The sequence below is a fragment of the Lampetra planeri genome, chromosome 9, assembly GCF_965212315.1.
Source record: "Lampetra planeri chromosome 9, kcLamPlan1.2.h2, whole genome shotgun sequence".
Taxonomy (NCBI): Eukaryota; Metazoa; Chordata; class Hyperoartia; order Petromyzontiformes; family Petromyzontidae; genus Lampetra; species Lampetra planeri.
This window is the reverse complement of record NC_136115.1, coordinates 4,403,085-4,422,041: the sequence shown is the minus strand read 5'-3', so window position 1 is coordinate 4,422,041 and position 18,957 is coordinate 4,403,085. Positions and strand designations below refer to the sequence as shown.

The window sequence follows — 18,957 nt, the reverse complement described above, 5'->3', positions numbered from 1 at the left end:
TGGCCACTTAGAAAAAATGGCCGGAATTGCTATACTTTTGCGATCTGTACTTACATACTTTTTTGCGTGTGCTTTGTTTACCTTTCTGATTAGTGTTTTGGGGAAGTATAATAAAACCAACTCCACCGCCGAAAATGTATTGGGAGGTTCTTCATTAAGCAGTAGATTGACAAAGGGCTGAAGATTGTTAATTCTTAATAACTGGTGTGATGGAAATGTATTATTATTACGTATATTTCTCAAAATCTTAAATTCATTTTCACAATCATTGTTAAACTACATTGCATTATGGGCTGACTTGCTTTTATATTTAAAACTAGTTTTTGCCTAATCTAAATGGAAACTTGCCTCTCATGTTTTGAAGACGTATGTCAGCCGACACATAACCGCAGTGTCGTTTAAGTCACAATCCAGCAGTGTCGGAATCTGGAAAATGCTTAACAAATCTCATCGATGCTACAAAACGACTGAATACAGGAGCTTTGCTATAAACGCACGACTACAAGCGGAAGTGAATAATTCCTTTGTTTATTGCCGGAAAATAATTGTAATTAGATTGCATTGCACAAAGCGCCCGTGCAGGAAATGCCTTCTGCTTGGAAAACAGTCAAGTCGCGGAAACCAAAGGCCCCCCCTCCCCCCCGTTGCTATCGTGATAGGGTGAGCCTGCGGACAAATACTTGGACCCAAAGGGCCATCGCGGTATTTAATATTCACAATCCACTTGGGTTCAGAAAGATCACTTTCATCTTAGGAGCCCCCACCCCACCACCACCCCCTTTACAAACAAACGTCAGAATCGGAATCAGAATATTTATACCGGAAGGAAAAATCCGATGAGCTATGAAGCTCTTTTTCACAGATGTTCAGTAGGGGCGGGTAAGAACGTTTCAACAACAAACAATACAAAAACATGATCGTAGTGCAAATACAAGAAAGGTAAACAAATCACCCAAACGCAAAGAAAACTAAACCATCCCCATCCTAGCAGGGAAAGCCCACTGAAGTATTAGCTGATTTTTCAGAAGCGAATGATAGCTCAACAAAGTGTCTTATCATTTGGACATTTATCGCAGCAAAATAATCTAAATAATCTCAATGCATGCATCCAAAATGTAAATTATTCACAACCCCTTTGTTCAATCGACTCATGGATGAAGGTCTCACTCCCACACCATGTCAGTGGTAGAGGTTGTTTGAGCATACTTCACCACGCTGGTCAGTGTGGGTTGGACCGGTTTCAAAATATCACTCACCACTGATGTTAACCCTAACGAGGAATTGAACTCTGGTCGCCAAGTTCATAACGCAGTGCGTTCACCACTCAAACCTAACTCCAGGCCACGGATTAATTTGCCTAATTATTTCTTCATTTTATAAGATCAACACACATAATTCCCTTTATTGATCCAAAGAAAGCTTCAACGAGTTATTTAAGGAAGGTCCTGCATAGAGGTTGTTTAGCCAATTCCAATAATTAGTGTTTGGCATATGGGAGGAAAGTGGTGAACCCAGAGGAAATGCTTGCATACCAGGAGATAACATCTTAGCACCACATAGATAGACTAAGTGGTCCATTTGCTGTAAAGCCGTAACCTGGCCATCTCGCAGCCAAAGCCTAAAACCCCCAGTATTGCCGGGTAGTCTTCCATAAAAGTGTAATGACAGTATGCCGTCTAGTGGCCATGGTTGTTAACTACGGGTGTGGGTGCAGCATAGGACGATACACACGCGAGCGACCACAATTGGGGCATAACTGGGCCAAGGGTCAAAGAGGGGATCGAAATGGAAGCTCCTGGAACCCGCGGGAGAGTTCGAGAAGAGGGGCGTGGCCAAGGGCGGGGCTTGGTGAGTATAAAGGAGAGGCGACCAGGGGTTCGGGGGTGTCGTAGAGGTTCGGGTCCTGGCTGTCATTGCTGCCATCTCTTCATCGCCGTCGTCGTCGTCGCTGCATAGCCAGCCAGCTATACAGTCTTCGTCTCCGTCGTCACTATTTAATCAGCCAGCTAAATAGTTGTGCGTCGCCGTATGGTTGGCTGAGCTATAAGTCGGTCAGCGTTAATGTTACTCCGTGACCCTGTCGTTAAAGTATTGCGAAATAAATAAGAAACCCTCTACAGTCGTGCCTCTGAAGTCGTCTCATTACAGAAGTTTACTCATTTGACTGAATCCTGATTAACGTGCGAGATATGATTTTTTTTTTAATAATGCGCTTTGAACGCTATTCTGTAACAGGTAAATAAATAAACAAATTGACGTGGAAGTGGGTTTGTGTATTGCACTACAGTTTGTTTCTTTCGGTAAAGTCACGTAGGTATAAATAAAATAAAATAAATCACGACGTTTCGGGCGCAACACAAGCGTCCGTCATCAGGTGGGGACAACCACAGCAAGAAACAATTGCTAAAGTGGTTGTCCCACCTGATGACAAAGGAAAATGTAAGCCTCAAAAGTGCAGGCCAGCTCCTACGTGACTTTACCGAAAGAACCAAAGAGTATGGATCCCTGCAGTCACGAAAAACTTCAAATCTAGATTGCACTACAGTTGTTTTTGTAAAATTTTGCTACGCGATCAGATTAAAGTTCACGTCAGCGTTTGAAGCCACACCTGCGATTATCACGGTTTTCCCACGTGCAAGACGTTCAACACACGTGTACATGCATGATGCCAACACGCGTTGTGCTGTTTGAGAGGCTCACACGCACCACGTCTCAGGGCTGTCTGGAAATGCAACGCAATAACAATACAGCCACAATTTCAAAAATAGCTTTTCCATCAAATTCATTTCATTTGCATCTTTAAAACATATGTTCGCCCTCCCCCCTCCACTCTCCCAACTCATCTTGTGTGTATTACAAGAAAAGACTGGCCAACCCTGTGTGATATTCCACCAATAGACGATGTGCTTCAGGATGAAAGCGACGTGTAACTTGGGGCAAGCGGTATGTTTGTTGGAACTGTAGCATGCGCTGTAAAACGTGAATAAATAAATAAACAAATGCGTTATATGAAGGTTAATGTGGGGATTTGTTTATTAACAATTCATTAGTAATATAGTTGCAAATTATTTTAAGAAGACGTTGCTTCGGTATGAGTAAAAGTGTTAAAAACATCACATTCTCGCGACGAGCACCAAGGTCATCTATTTATAGCCGTGGCTCTTAGCTCTCTCCAATCAGGGAAATTGGTTTTTCAGTCGTCGACTTGTCATCAGGCGTACGGCATCAGCGCTTCAAATCAATAAACAAGGGAGTATAAATAAATATATAATCGCGCCCTCCAACAGCCAACCACGTTCTCGTTGAGACGTTCTCTGGCAACGCGTTGTCAAAGGGTCGCGATTGTTCAATCGCACAACGAGACACACACACGTCAACGCGAGCATTCTGCCTTGCCTTCGAATCACTGCAGTGTTATGATTCCACGAACTACTAAATGTACAGCATTTCTTAGAACTGATTTAGAAGTTGTCATTTGCGATGTATTCATATGCTGCCCGTCCTTAAAGTTACTGTGCAAGTACGACAGCGTTAACTTCTTCTATAATGTACAGTCTTTACAAGCCACTGCTGGGTAAAGGTCTCATCACAAATGCATTTATTGCGATGGTTGTTTTAGCATAACTTCATCACACTGGTCAGCGCAGGTTCGTTAAGGGGTGCTCATGACAATTCAGAGATATCACTCACCACTCACTGATGTTAGCTGTGGCCAGGAATCAACCTCAGGTCTAGATGGGTTAATAGTGCAGTGCGCTAACCACGGTGCCATCATATTCGTTTTCCACGTGTGTTTTAAAGATGCACATTTATTGGTGAACAGTATTACATATTGTAATTGTTTTATCCAGCAACAGTTTAATCGAATTTGTAACAAACAAAAAAAACACATTAATTGGCTGAAAACATCTTAATATATACAGGACCACAGAGCTTCGGGGAAATGTAGCTACGATGCACTGCCTCGTGCCTCTCCCACCTCGTGCCTCTGAGTCGTTCTCTATCTCCGATAGTGTTGACATAATAATTAATCAAGAATTACATCACACACACTAAATGTTTCTTTTGCATTATTTCATTATGTCAAGAATGATGGTCGATAAAATATCGAACATATATACTACTGCAAACGAATAATACGAATATTTTAAATGAACGTGGAAAACGCAATGTTCTATGATAAACAAAAAAAATCTGATCTGGTGTTTGGGGGGGGGGGGCTTTTAAACATTCCAAAGCCAAATCGTTAAGGAGGCCTGGCTGACGACACTATCTATTGGTGCAGAATGCAACTCTATGAAAGCATTCACAAAACTCCTTGAAAACCAAACGAGCAAGTGTGCTCGGAGCGAGCTTGCACGGCTTGCGAGTGCGTGACCGGAGTGCGTGACTAACCCACGCGCTCTCTCCCAGTGGGATTCCTTTGGGCTGCATTGTCAGCAGACAAACTCGGTGGTGCCGTCAAACAATGGTGCCGCACCAGAGCACGCCGTGTTTGGGGAAAAGGAAGCCAGGCTTCCTTAAACTTTCAGACGGGAAGCCACACGGAGGGTGGAGCGGGAGTTTGACCAGCCAGCCAGTCTGAAAGGGGACAAAAAAAATAATTAAAAAAAAGAAAGAAAAGGATTGACTGCACCGTCTTCAGTAAGTGACGGCGCGAGAGGCAACAGAGAGTGAGAGAGAGAGAAAGACGCGAGTTTTGGCCACTGAAGCTCAATCACGTCGAACATGGACTACGGTTTGGTGACAGCCGTCTTCTGCTTGTGTTTGGGTAAGTTGCTGCATTTTGTTTCTTACATGCTTAATGAGCAAGTGTTATATTAATGCCGGCGAAGCTAGAATTCTCACCGTTAAGAAGAAGAGAATCCATTAAAAGTATAAACAATCCTCACTCTCACAGCGTTGCCTCGGCTCAGTGTGTGACACCATTTTAGGACATTGGTGCTGACATCAAAGTTCGTTGGGTTTTTTCAAATGTTGCTGTGCATGTGATGTGCGTCACATTTGGCATTTCGATCTTTGTGTTTTTTGTACGCAACGTTTATATTTCTAAAAGTACACGAAGTGACGTTTCACATGCTGCTATAAATCTGTAACTTAATATCACTAAATAAAAAAAACCCAGATAATCTTTGACAGTAGAGTATTTTTTTAATGCCAATGCTTTGTTAATGTCATCGTCATTGGCCGCCGTGGATCCACTGCTAGATCAAGCCAATCACCATCCCTCACATTTCTCTCAGAAGCATTCCCTCATTTGGCTGCTGTTCCATCACCAGTCTTGCCCACCGAGCATCATCCCAACCCCTCCTCAACCTCTCCCACCTGCTCGCGTAACCGTCACCGTTACTACACCACCACTATTAATAACCATGCACTCTTTATCTCAACCACTATCATCTCATGTACAATTTTATATTTGCTGTAAAGCACCTTGGAATAAGGCGCTACAAATTTAAATATAAGATAAGATCCCTTTATACTGGTCAACAGCAATGTATCCTACCCAAGCCCTAATTTTGCTCAAAAGTCAATATGATCCCTCAAATTTGCATATCCTCTCTATTCCATGAGTTTCTCTTTCTCTCTCCAATATATATCCAAGCTTGCACTTCTCAACACATTATAGCGAACGTTTCCGCTTTGTTCTATTTTCCGTGTTGCACTCTCATTTATCAATGCACCATTGTACTTGTGTTTACTCCGTTAAAGCGCGCATTTGATGGCTTGTTTCACCACTCCCAGGCTCGTGCAATGCTCTGGCGGTGCATGTAATAGCGCAACCACAAGCTAGTGTCCACATGGAAGGCGAGACGGTCTGGATTGTTTGTTCAGTGAAACCAAGCACGCCAGTAACGCCAGACCTTCGTGCTCCGAGCGACAGCAATTATCCGGACCTTAGCCGGGCGGTGAATTACTCTACCGCGCCATCTCACAAGGCTCAAAGCCAGTCGAAGCCGAGCAGCAAAACTAAGAACGAGACCCCACCCAATGTCCAAGCGAAAGGCATCGACGGCACTGTAAATCCCACTCCGGTTGAAAGTCGAAGGCCGCCACCTTCTGAACAAAGAGACTTGGAGATTTTGACCGGCGAGTCTCCACCAACGGGACTCCAAGGAGATGCCGCAAAAAGCCCCGCAAGAGCATCGCAGCTTAAACCAATGCTTGGCAGAGCCAGGACAAGGCGAGCTAAGACACCGAACGCTAAGATACCTCGGTTGATCTCTAAAACTCTCGACAACTCGACGGAGGATGACCAGAATTTGGATAAAACCAAACTCGCGGAACACGGCAAGGAACGCAAACAAGGGAAGCCCGCGAACAAAGCTGTGGACGTTTCAAACGCAACGCTGCTGCATTCTGCTTCACGCACTACTTCGGTGGTTGGGGTTCGCAAGAAGATGCCGGAAAATCGGACCAAGTCACTTACACTGACTTACAGATCAAAGCAATCGAACCAGACATCCAGCCAGGCTGCTAAGAAGGTTGAACAAGGGGCAAGACCAGGATCACCTAAACTGCCCGCGAAGAACCCCAGATTGACGAAGTTTGAAAAAACACCAAGACTGAGCCAACCAAAGCAAACTGCTCTGATTGCAAATCAACATCACAATCAAACAAAGCCAAACAGTGAAAAACCAAAACACAAGGGACCAGTTAAAACAGCAGAGCATAGCTCGGAGACACAAACCCAGCGAATCGGCCAACATCAAACAAACGAAAAGGCTTCCCTGCCCTCTAAGTCAACACAATCTCCAGCTGTGAAGGTCCAAAACCGGAACACAACATCGCAGCATGACCCAGACCAACAAGCGGCATCGTCTCGTCTTACCAAAGACCACACTAAACCAGTGAGAAGAATATCAAGCGCTGAAAAGTCCACAGAAAGCGTTGCCACTGACACAATTCACCAGAACAATTCGAGGTTAGGCAGCACGAATCTTGGCCGCTCTCGAGCAACGCAGAAAGGAACGAGGACAAATAAGCCACAAGAACATGGAAACAAACCGGGTCATAAAATCACTGCTCAAGCTCATGCCACCTTGAAAACACCTTTACAAAATCCACCGCTGGAGGTCACCTTGGGCGAAACGGATGTCAAAGACGTAACGGAATATGAGCCAACTAAAGAAATGCACGTCCTTACTGGAACCAGTGACAACATTTTGGAGCCGGTGCAGCCTACTCAGGTGAGTTCACGCCAGAGAACGACGATTGGAAATGTCTTGACGATGGTTAAAGCAGCCGATTCAAATCTGGGGCGATTAAATCGCACAGACAACACAAATAAGACTGGACAATTAAAACCAAAGCCCCCTGCACATGCACATCCAGACAAGAAGCAGCTCACGCGACAAGTCCCTGAGAGAAAAGGCTCCGACCACAAGAAACCACTCATTAAAACTCCAGGCCATTTAACACCCCAAAAAACAACTGAAACCCATGATAAACTCATGGTCATTCCCACTCAAACCACCTTTACAACAACAACAACAAAAACCACCACACCACCACCACCGCCGCCAGAACACGCAAGCCCAACTCGTGGAATCTCAACAAGGCTTGAAGTATCCAAGCAAGTGAACCCGGCCACAGCTCGGCCCGTCGATCACTCCCATGAGCTGGTCGTACAGTGGCTGCTGGCAGGCGTCGATGGGTCAGAGGTGGAGATTGCACGTCGAGACCGGCGAGGAAAACTCAAAGTCGCCGAGGAGTTTCGAGAGAGGCAGAGAACTGGTGGCCTGGACTTGAGTTGGGACCCATCGCTCCTCGCGTTGTCGCTGAGCCTCTCCCCGGCAGTGCGAGCTGACGTGGGGACATATCGATGCGTGGCCACGAGCGGCTGGGAAGACGAGGTTCTCAATGCCTCGGCAGAGGTGAAACTCAGAGGTGAACGCGTTTGATGGTGCACCAGTGAGCGCATTCTTAAGGCCGTGTTGTGCGAGGGGGCAAATGTCGTCACTGGCACAGATGTCACCTGAAATGCGTGTTTTGTTGTGGGGAACTTTGGCAACATGGTACCGCAATGGCACAACGAATAGATTTGTGTCTAACCAATGGAAACGGAGGTTGTGCTTCATGAAAAATGATCGGTTTGCAAAGCACACAACTTTTGAGTCATCGTGTGATCTTTGCAAATCGTTTTGGACGTTGCTGTCTAAATGTTTTGCGAGGGGGAGGGTTGCAATCAGATTTGTCCAGATTTGGAAACGCACATTTTTAACGAGAGAGTGGTGCAGTACCCATTTGCCAGTGATGAATGCTGGCAACGATTTTCCTGAAATTGCCCAAGTGTATCTTGTCCCTTAGGATGCCAACCTTTGTCAATCGATATTACTGTATCTCATTGGTATATTTTAAGATTTTTGTTTTGCCACTTCTGATGAGCAGTCGTCCATGTTAAAGCCCGTAGTATAATTATAATGTATAAACGGAGCCATGAGGACTAACGCTCGATGTACCTTGCAGCTTGAGAGACTTCAACACAAAACGTATTTGTGCAATTTAATTCGCGTACAGTATTACGAATCAGACGTGCAATTGCTACTGCAGCTCGCATGAATTTAAGATGTATCTGCATGTCATGGGGGGTTTCGGGCCAATAGCCTCAATTGTGTCATAGCAGGGATCTGGTCATCCTTACGCACAGCGATGAAATGCTGTTCATTCAAAGTGTTGTTGAGCACGAGGCGGATGAGTGACTCACAAGCGAAATACCCGCTTGCTCTAGAGCTGCCAAAAGGAATGCTCTCACATTACTTTTACAATCAATGGGGTGATTCACAGCTTTTTTTGTAAAGCATATATCCTGTGGAAATGATACACTGTACAATGAAAACTAGATTGTGGGGGGGGGGGGGGAGCAGTAGTGCAGCGTTCTTCATTGCAAGGACCGTGAGCAGGCGGTGTGGCGGCCCTGACACCGATGATGTCCTGTCGGCGAAAGTGGCCCAACCTCTGAAAATTAACGAAGGACGCTGCCGCAGTGCGACGGTTCACGCGTGCCGGACAATGAACCGCGTGCCGCCCGAGTTCAAAGGCCAGCCAGGGCCCACATCAGCTGCGGGTGATATCTTAACCGGTCCTAGACCCCCCCCCCTCTTCACCAACCCGCACCGATCATGGTGGTGAAGTACGGTTCAAACAACTCCCATGATCTACACGCTGTGGGTGGAGGCCTTCTTCCAGAAGGGGAGTGGCAAAGAGACTTTATTTTTAAAATAAATATCGTATGGAATACAGGTATGGCAAAGGCAGTATATATATTTACGTAAAGAATTTGCTGCATAATTTCTTTATTACATACAACTAACAATATGAATCGGATTATGAAACAATACTTCCATGTACATTACAGGTTTTCCTTTCTCATTTCAATGTGGAATTTTTGACTTTGATTCACAAAAAGTTGTCCCATAACTCTCTGCCTGTAGTAGTAGGCATTGAATGCTACATCCATGAATTATAATACATTCTTGCGTGCAATGAACTGTGCACGTGAGAATCAATTGTTTACGATGAATTAAAATGATATACAAACAAAATGCTAATGTTAAACTTTTGCCAGAGTGGATAAAACCACAAACGAGACTGACCGAACGAGAAACAATTAAAACAAGATGATAAGATAAAGACAAAATAATCGACTATTAAATCTTGATAAACCATTGAATTGGGAGCATTGCATCATATGATTCTGAGCTTATACTACAACATGATATAAAATAACTAGAACAGAATCTGTACGGTTGGGAGAGTATGCGCAGAGCTTAATTTCAGCAGGGTCTGTCTGGGTCAGCTGTGACTTCTCGGCTACTAGTTACGTACCTTCTCCACTCTCGAAATTATTCCTTTAAAAATGACTTCCTGATAAATGTGCACGATAAAGCCAACATACTGATTGCATTCTGTGTTCAATCCACTTTACTGGCAGTCCTGAGACCAGACTCCAACATATATCCTCACCCGGAGACTCCGTCAACCAAAGGACCCAGCTCCATTGAGGAAATGGTCTTCAACGAAGGGGTGCCAATGTCTATCTCGCAAGGTGTGCCCAACATCTGCTACTTCCAGACGCCTCACATCTCAATTGTAATCACCCATGGGGAAAACTGTTTCCAGGAGCGAAACTTTGTCTGTTTTTCTGATTTGTTGTCTGGCCTTTTTATGAAAAGTACAATGACGCACAAAAAGTTATCTAATGCATTTTTGGGTAGCACCACGTGTTGTTCGGCACAATGTCTGACTCTGTGATATCCACTGCTGTGGGCTGCTTTCTAACGTGAACTGGTTGAATAACTCTGCAAACTATCCAAATTGATTCTTGATTTTAAGCTTTCGTGACTGCAGGAATCCATACTCTTTGGTTCTTTTGGTAAAGTCACGTAGGTAGAAAAAATAATAGATCACAACTTGATACTTTATTGCAGGACATGACACCAATAGCACGACCTGAAGAAAAAAAGATAAAACATCTACTTTTCAGCATGCCGTCTCCTTTTCCTGTGCAGAGCTCTATATTCTGACGGTGGCAGTCAGCTGTCTGGGACTCATTAGCCTTCTGCTGTTTCTGTCCATCATCCTGCACCGACACAGGACCAGGAAGCACCGCTCCACGTCTGCAGGTACAGGTCACATTAACATTAAAAATACGATGCGTTATTTTCCTTTTTAGCAGCTATGCTGATTCACTCTATTTTTGTATCGTAAGTACTGTTTAATTGTACAAGGGTATAATGGATCTGTCACCGAACTGGTAATTTATTGCTTTGTGTTTCCAGCTGCTATCTCCAAATTTGTTATTTGTGAGTGTTTCTCAGAATTTGCAACCTTTTTAAATATCATAATTATCTTTCCAGAAATTGCCCAATAGACAGCAGTTTTATTCATTTGTAATCCAAACTATACTGTTTTGCTGATAATTTCTTCTTCATATTTTAATATTTCTTATTAACCCTGCATATCTAAATAATACTATTCCACATCATAGTATTGTATTATTGTCTAAAACATTATGAGTGTACATGACAATAGTTTCAAATATTTAAGGATTCTTTTGCATGATTTATTGCAGCACCCAGAAGCTTTCAAGACTGCAAATGCAGGTATGACTCAATCCAGCGCATGTCATGGTGCCATTATCACAAACATTAATATTTGCACACCGGTTTATGTTCTTCTAATCGAGTTATTCCCATTGATTTGTGTTTCAGTCTTGACAGGAGCCACTCAAAAGTGAACGGCTGCACAGCGAGTGACCATCAAGCCTGCACAAACAGTGCCAAGGTTATCAAAACCCTGCAAGACAAATTTGCAGAAAACAGAGGTACACAATTACTATACACATTTCAGGTGGCTTGCTGACTCAGGGGTTAGAGCCTTGTGCCATCACCTTGAAGATTCTTGGTTCAAATTATTGGAGTCACCGGTGTAAAAAACTAGGTTCTTAGATGGCCATCACCAATGATTTAACAACTAAAAAAAAACTCCATCACAATAAATGTGTTCTAGATTTGAAGCTTTCGTGACTGCAAGGATTCATACTCTTATGTTTTTTCGGTAAAGTCACGTAGGTAAAAAATAATAAAATAAAAATAAAATCACGACGTTTCGGAGGCAACACAAGTCTCCGTCTTCAGGTGGGACTGCCACAGCTAAATTTACTGTATCAAGTGAAGAGAAATCCAAGAGAAACGATCTTAAATACTGGTTAAGGGGAGGGGGGAGGAGCTTATCTAAACGTGGCAGTACAATAAATGTGGGTTCCCATTACATTTTTGGCTTAAATATAAAAAATAAGATATCCATTTTATTGCTATGCTAAAAATATCAATTTCACTGGTATAAACACGACTCGATAGCAGTACATGTGGGAAAGTATGCCCCCTTGTATGTGGATAAAATGTTCACTGCAAGGGAACTCATAAGTAGTTCTGTGATAATGGGCCATTCACTAACACAGCAGAGGGTGATGCACTGCTCTACGCAAGATGTGAATTGATACTTTGTCACATGACATGGTGCCATGAGCACAATTGAAAGTAAAAAGACAAAAAAGTATAAAATGAGAAAACTGACACAATATCCGTCACTGCAAAATATGCAGCTTGAATTGTACTTAACACGATGTTCAACTTCAAAATGTAGTCGGCCGATTTGATTTTTAAATCCACTCAATATTGTGGAACAATACGGTACGTACAGATCACCCACGTGAAAGCATGATGCATATGTGTGCTTTGTGTGTCTGTGATTTCACAGCGTCAGTGGCCAGAAGCAGTGTGTGTACGCTGCCAGAACCCTCCACCTCCCACTCTGCAGACTTGCCTCCAGAGCCACGGCCCATCTCGGTGAGGAAACCTCACAACCGCTTTACCTGCAAATGACACATCAAGAGGCACGCGTGTAATGAAGGAATCATAGACTGTCTGTTTTTATTTTAAACGATTGCATGTTCCTGAATCCACTGCAGATGTTAAAAGTGTGTTGGAATAGTACATAATACAGTATAGTGCCTATACTCGTAGGTTTTTTCGGTTAAGTCACGTATGTATATAATAATAATAAAATAATAATTGATTTCATTTAGTTATTTTCATTATTATTATTTTTTACCTACGTGACTTTACCGAAAAAAACCTACGAATATGAATTCTTGCAGTCACGAAAGCTTCAAATTTAGAAGTATAGTGTCTCCCCCATGAGTCACACGGCATGGGGAGTCATTCAGCGGTGGATTGACAAAGTGTTGAAATGATCCCCATTGCATGACACGCTGTCAATAATAAACATTTACTCTGATGCGTAAATATAATCTGTATAAAGTACAATGGATTGCATATCATAAAAGTATGTTATTTTTCCCTAGGCGGAGGAACTGGTGCCGTGCGATGTGACATATGCAGCCTTGGACCTGACCAGACCAGTGGTCACGAAGCCCCAGCCATTACCACGCACCATCTACGCACAGATCAGCTTCTCCCAGACCAAGAACGGCTGATGCTCAAGTCTGGCACTAGCAACACACACTGATGTTCTAGGCAGTATTTTTGGTCTGAAGACCCGAGCCCATTCTTATCATAGACCAGGGGTCAGCAAAGAAATTAACAAGAGACATTATTTCAAATTCAGTAAAACAAACCTCAATGTTTCAAGAGCCACAATGCATGTGGTGAATGAGACGGTGGCCCTTAATAATGTCACGAATCGGTCCTTAAAGAGCTGCATGCGGCTCCGGAGCTATAGGTTGCCGGACCCATCAAATACCAATGCATACACCACTTCAAGCTCTCTCCATTGGGGCCCAGACACGCTCTGTAATCCATTGACAGAACAGCACATGTTTGTATCAATGTATTATAAACCAAGCTCCAAATAAAAGCCGGTGCACAGAATGAACGTTTCGGGACAGAAGTGCTCTTCTCTGCACCCAATGGAACAGTTGAAAGCAATTTTTTTTTAAACAAAAATCAATGGTTTCTCTGAAGGAGACCCTAGAATAATAGCAGCAGGCCCGTCGTAACGAGTCCGCTGTTTTTTTAAGGGTATTCAGTAAGATCAGTGCACCTGGCCACTGACGCACTTGACTGAGCAGGCCCCAATCTGGGTGACAAAAGAATACGGACTGCCCAAGTGCTCTTGTATTGATTCCTTATTTAAACAATTCTTCAATAAAAAAAATATAACCTTAAAATGGCCCCTTCGGAGCTGTTGCTTAAATCCAGCAGTATTTTAAATGGTACCGTAACTTGCAAAATTGTAAAGTATTTGCCTGTTTTTATGGTTATTTTTTACTTGTGTACATACTGTATTGATATTTCAGCATCAACTTTAAAGAAAAATAGAGGCCAGGTCTGGGCCAAATCCAAGACCAGTTCCAAACTTTTGTGTACATTACATATAATCCCAGGAAGCGGTCATCACATTTTACCTTTAACGCCATGTCACTTGTACTCCATTAAATACAGGAACGAAACACACTTAGTGTAGCTTTACAATGAGCTCAAACGTTACACAGTAAACAAGTAGTTTGAGTGACCCAATTAAGACTTGAGGCCATTGCCCGTGCATGAAAAATTCAGCCCAAATTATTGTCAAAAAGTATTAATGTATTTTCATTGGCTTGGGAATTTCATTAAACTGAGAAAAGCAAAAAGACCAGCTTTGAGAGGTCCATGTTAACATAGTCCATTCCAATATTAACCACATAGTAATCCACATTTTATAACTGTAGCACATCTCAAAAACAAGTGTTCAAGATGTATCCACAAATGATGTACGTATGCTTATGTGTTAAAATGGCTGTGAAAATAAAATGTTGCAGAAAGCACAACTTTGTAGTTCACAAGTTTATTCAGCTTGTAAACACGACAGGTCTACAACAGTAATACAAAAGGATGGACAAAAATGTAAGGTAGTATTTGGGAATTACAAGCTTACTTTTCAGAGTTTATTAATTTGTGTATATTAACAACGCTTTATGTCGACAATTTAAAGGTATAACCTTCAGACTAACAAGCTTTCAAGAATTACCAAAAACTACCTTCACAATTGAGCATAATAAATCCACAATGAAGGTTCATCTTACTAAAACAAATTTATATGGTTTTGATACCAGGCATATCGACATTCCCCAAAGTGTAGACATGGCCTTTTTCTTATTTTATCAGTAAGGGCTGGACTATTAAACGGTGACATTTTGCAGCATGCAACAAAGCATGATACATTCCTGCTTTGACAATAGATTGCATTGTCATTGTATTTTTAAACAACGTAACCCATGGGACAGTGTAAAGGGGGTGGAGACAATTGTGCGTGTCCTTGCTTGTGTGGGCTTTTCAAAGAAAACACAATTGTGCACATGGATACAATAATTGCCGGGTTAAATAACTTCATATTATCTATGCCTTCAATTAACTGCATCTCCCTCTCGTCCCCATGGCCCACTCAACTATAAGCGGCTATAGTAGCCAATGCATTAACGCTGCATACAGATAACTTATGCAGCCTCTTCATCCTCAATCTTGGGTGCCAGATAGTACTTGATGTGGCCCATGTCTGCGATGCCATATTCCACAACTGCAAAAAAGTTAATGGGAAAGGTACACTTTATATCCATTGCAGACTTTATAAACAATTCTGTATCAGTTATATTTAACAAGCATAACATTACCCATTTTAGTGCCTTCTCATTTTATATGAAATGAATGACATTGAGAAAATCTTTTTGTAAATACACATTCAACGATGACACATTGACAGCATTATAAGCAGAGTATAATTATTGGTCTTTGGAAATTCAAGTCCAGGTGGAAAGAAGTATTGTGCAGAGTAGATGACTTGGTAATGCACAAGACCTCATTTACTTACCGAGCGGGACATCGGCAGACATCCGGAGTGTAACAGTGGGTGACAGTGGGGTGGCCTTGGTGAAGAAGTTCAGGTAGCGAAGGGCGAACGTCAGCTGCACGGCTTCACTCATTTCTATCGTTACCTGGTAGGAAAAAAAAAAAACTTTCATTTGACTGTAACACTTGTAAATTTAATACAGCAAGGTAAATATATAAAAAAGCTAAAATATCAAACAAGTTGAGACATCTCCTTTACCAGTGGCAAAATATAGTAATAGGTTTTTACCCTTTCAACTGGTACAAAAACTGATACCTTTATACAGGGAATCATGTTTGCAATGACCACAACACAAGCAGTCAAAATGCAAACAAAAAGAAACAACTCTGATAATGATATGCACTGTCCTTGAAGTTGATTGGTCCACACCCGAGACAGCTTTTTCTTAGAGCCTAGTCTCCATGTATAAAGGTATCGGTTTTTGTACCAGTTGAAAGGGTAAAAACCTATTACTATATCAAACACGTGTCAAGAGAACCAGGATTTGTTTTGACGAATGTGTAGGTAGACAGGCCACAAACACTTACAGCCTCCTCTTCCTTTTCAGCACCGCTGGTCTGTGAAAGTTTGATGTTGCCAGTGCCCAACTCGCCGCTGGCTGAAAACTTTACACCGTCTTTGGTGCAGCAGATGACAACGGAGTCACCAATCTGGCTCAGGTCTCGGCATATCCGGGAAAATTCCCCAGATGGCATCTTCACAACGGCGCTGTAATCCTGTTCCTGTTGAACACCAGACGTGTGGACAGACACATTTGAAAAAATATTCAAGTGAATAAAAAAAACAGAATTGTACTGTTATTAAGAATACATAGACTACTGTTACCAAAGAAAAAAACATTCTTATACATTTCAATGACACCATGAAATCAACTTACGGGAATTCCCAGTTGCTCTACATCGAGGTCCATCAACTTCATCTCATAATCAGACACCTTCTCATGATCTGGAATAAAAAAAGAGGAAATTAATTATCTATAATACCCCCAAAAGAAAAAGCATCAATTCAAATACATATCCCAATGTGACATCACAATACAACCACGGGAGAAAATGTAAACTCGAAAGGTGTCAGGGTCGGGATCAACCCCACGACCTCCTGTATACCAGGCGAGGAAGTTAACATGTCGCGCCACCGTAGCGCCCAATTTAATAATTTATTAAATCCATACTCGTGATATATTAGTCGTGTGCCCATCGCTCGGTGTGTTAATATCGGCTGACTCGAGGTGTTCTAGCAATGCGAATCCACTCGAAATGCCACGCCTATATACGTCCACTAGAGGTGGGCATGACGTTTGTCCAATGGTGGCTGTCCTATCGATGCGTGTCCACTAGGGTATCCTATTAAAGTAATTCTACAAGAGACGTTTTTTTTGTCTGTCCACTAGAGGCGTCCTGTCAACGCAAGAGCCGTCGTCTAGACGGTGCCCAACCAGATGATGAGAGGTGTGTCTTGTCAATGTATGCTAATTAGAAGTGTCCTATCAATGGGAGTCTGCTAGGGATGTTCTGTCAAATGCATACACTTGGGTCTCATGCTGTACGTATGTATGCTGAACTTCTAGATTTGAAGCTTTCGTGACTGCAAGGATTCCTACTCTTAGGTTTTTTTTACTTTACCGAAAAAACCTAAGAGTATGCTGAACTTGTTTCGAACCGTGCTCATCAGAGGTGACGGGAAGTGAACAACAAACCATGCGTCTGTCAGTCACGTCAACACGTGTCATGTCAATGTGCAACTCACTTTGGGCCTCGAACACCAGGGTGAGTATGTCCGCATTGTCCTCGGCCCTCAGGGTGATCATATCGTCGTTGCCGGCACACTTGAGGATTTTGGACATGCTGCAGGAGGGGTGACGACAAGAGATTAGGAAGGGCAAGACACACGCTCACATTTCCACGGTGGCACAATCCCAGGAACCCGATACAAATAAAGCACTCGAATATAAAATTTGGTGTATCGTCAATGGATGAGTGGTCCACACTCGTTTTGGTGGCAACCACACTCATCGGGTGATAACCACTCACTAAACTAATAGAGTTGTTGTACAACTAACACAAAAACGTGCCGTTGCGTTTGCTTATAACCAAATACAGGACACGCAGTAAGCTTTTATGAAGCCTCTGCTGTAAGGTGAACAAAGACAAAAGCTAGAGAGAAGCCTGCGAAGTGCTCGTGACACAATAAGCGCGGGCCCCGGGCCTCAATTTCGCGCCAAAGCGGCTGTCACTCGCACCGCGGTTATTTATTTATTTGCTCACAGTTATTACAACACAGCAACAACAATAACAAAATACGTCAAAGGTAACATCAAACTAGCCTTTTATGTAACTTCGAACGGTTAATAGACGAAGGGGAGAAGTTGTGAGCAGCCCTTAAACACAGCAGGTGGTCAGACGTGAGAGTACACGTGGTTACCACGTACAAACATTATTCACTCACAATAATAAACTCCTTACGTTGACTAGCAATGGCTCTTACAAATACTATTGCTCTTGTGAAGTACAAACCCTTGCGCCCCGAAGACTATACAGTATTTTACTTTACAAAGCCGTTGTACTTACATACGTAATCATACACATACTGGCGTACAGGATGCACACGCAAAGTACTGTTATGTGCGGTCATGGAGCATAGCTGTGATGGGAGACTAGTTTTAACTTAACCTCGGCAAACTGTTTAAAGATTTTAGAGCTCGTAGCAACATGGTTCACGCCAAGTCCATGAAGTATTCGTCTGATCCTACTGGTGATGTTGGTGCTGGGGCTTGTCAAGTTGGTGCTGGGTATTGACGGAGGTCTACCAAGTGATTGTCTTAGCTAAGTTTGGCATGGGTTGTGCTATTGTGATGCTACTGCTGGACTGTTCCGACAGTGACACCTCGAGGCGATAAGTGTCACAGCTACCCGCTATTGCTCCCGATTCACAACAAACTTGTCTACAGTTTGCAAGCAGCGTCTACAGATTAACATCGCTATTGCCTGTGAAAATAAATTGTAATTAACAGTGAAACTATTACTGTTGATGCAAATGGTGGGAGTTGCGCCGATCGCTGTTGGTATTAGTTAATACGATGGGCCGCGGTCGTTACCGTCACCCGCGTGAGTCTCTCGCACCTGGTGAGGTTGATGCCCATGGCGAGATTGCGGTCGCATCTGTAGGTGTCGAAGCCGTCGCTTCGCATGGTGAGCTGCACCAGGGACACGTGCGACGAGTCCATGGACTGCAGGCTGACGCCGGTCGAGCTGATGTCCCAGCACGCCTCCGTGATCAGATCCTTGAGCGCCTCTAGAACCTTCTTCAGGATGTTGCCCTGCAGGATGCGTGCCTCGAACATTTTGGCGAGTGCGTTTGTCGTGTGTCCGAGAGAGCCGATACGCTAAGTTAAAGACGGTGAATCGTCGTGAGGAGCGAGATAAAGAGAGCGCGGTGACGTTCAGCTGCGACGGCGGCGGCAGGAGGATGGAGGATCCGAAATGGCGGGAAATAAAAACGCGCGAAATCTGGAGGGTGACGTCACTTCCTGGAAGGCGTCACCGACGGAAC

General features: G+C 43.2%; 2 protein-coding genes across 3 annotated transcripts; one reads left to right on the top strand and one right to left on the bottom strand.

Moving 5' to 3' along the window:
• The first annotated feature begins 5,730 nt into the window (after positions 1-5,730).
• Positions 5,731-15,079, top strand: VSTM4 (V-set and transmembrane domain containing 4). Of its 2 annotated transcripts, XM_078597433.1 has the most exons (7): positions 5,731-7,890; positions 9,935-10,048; positions 10,512-10,625; positions 11,075-11,105; positions 11,214-11,326; positions 12,262-12,350; positions 12,869-15,079. In XM_078597433.1, exons 1-7 carry the CDS (start codon positions 5,802-5,804, stop codon positions 12,998-13,000), a joined length of 2,682 nt encoding a protein of 893 aa, XP_078453559.1. In that variant the 5' UTR covers positions 5,731-5,801; the 3' UTR covers positions 13,001-15,079. The 2 variants fall into 2 exon arrangements, with proteins under 2 accessions (XP_078453559.1, XP_078453560.1); XM_078597434.1 differs by lacking the exon at positions 5,731-7,890 and having other exon boundaries at positions 7,900-10,048.
• Positions 14,334-18,950, bottom strand: PCNA (proliferating cell nuclear antigen). The gene is made up of 6 exons (XM_078597435.1): positions 18,528-18,950; positions 17,155-17,252; positions 16,286-16,353; positions 15,936-16,130; positions 15,370-15,493; positions 14,334-15,078 (listed from the first exon to the last, which is right to left on the bottom strand). Exons 1-6 carry the CDS (start codon positions 18,746-18,748, stop codon positions 14,999-15,001), a joined length of 786 nt encoding a protein of 261 aa, XP_078453561.1. The 5' UTR covers positions 18,749-18,950; the 3' UTR covers positions 14,334-14,998.
• Between the last annotated feature and the right edge of the window lie 7 nt (positions 18,951-18,957).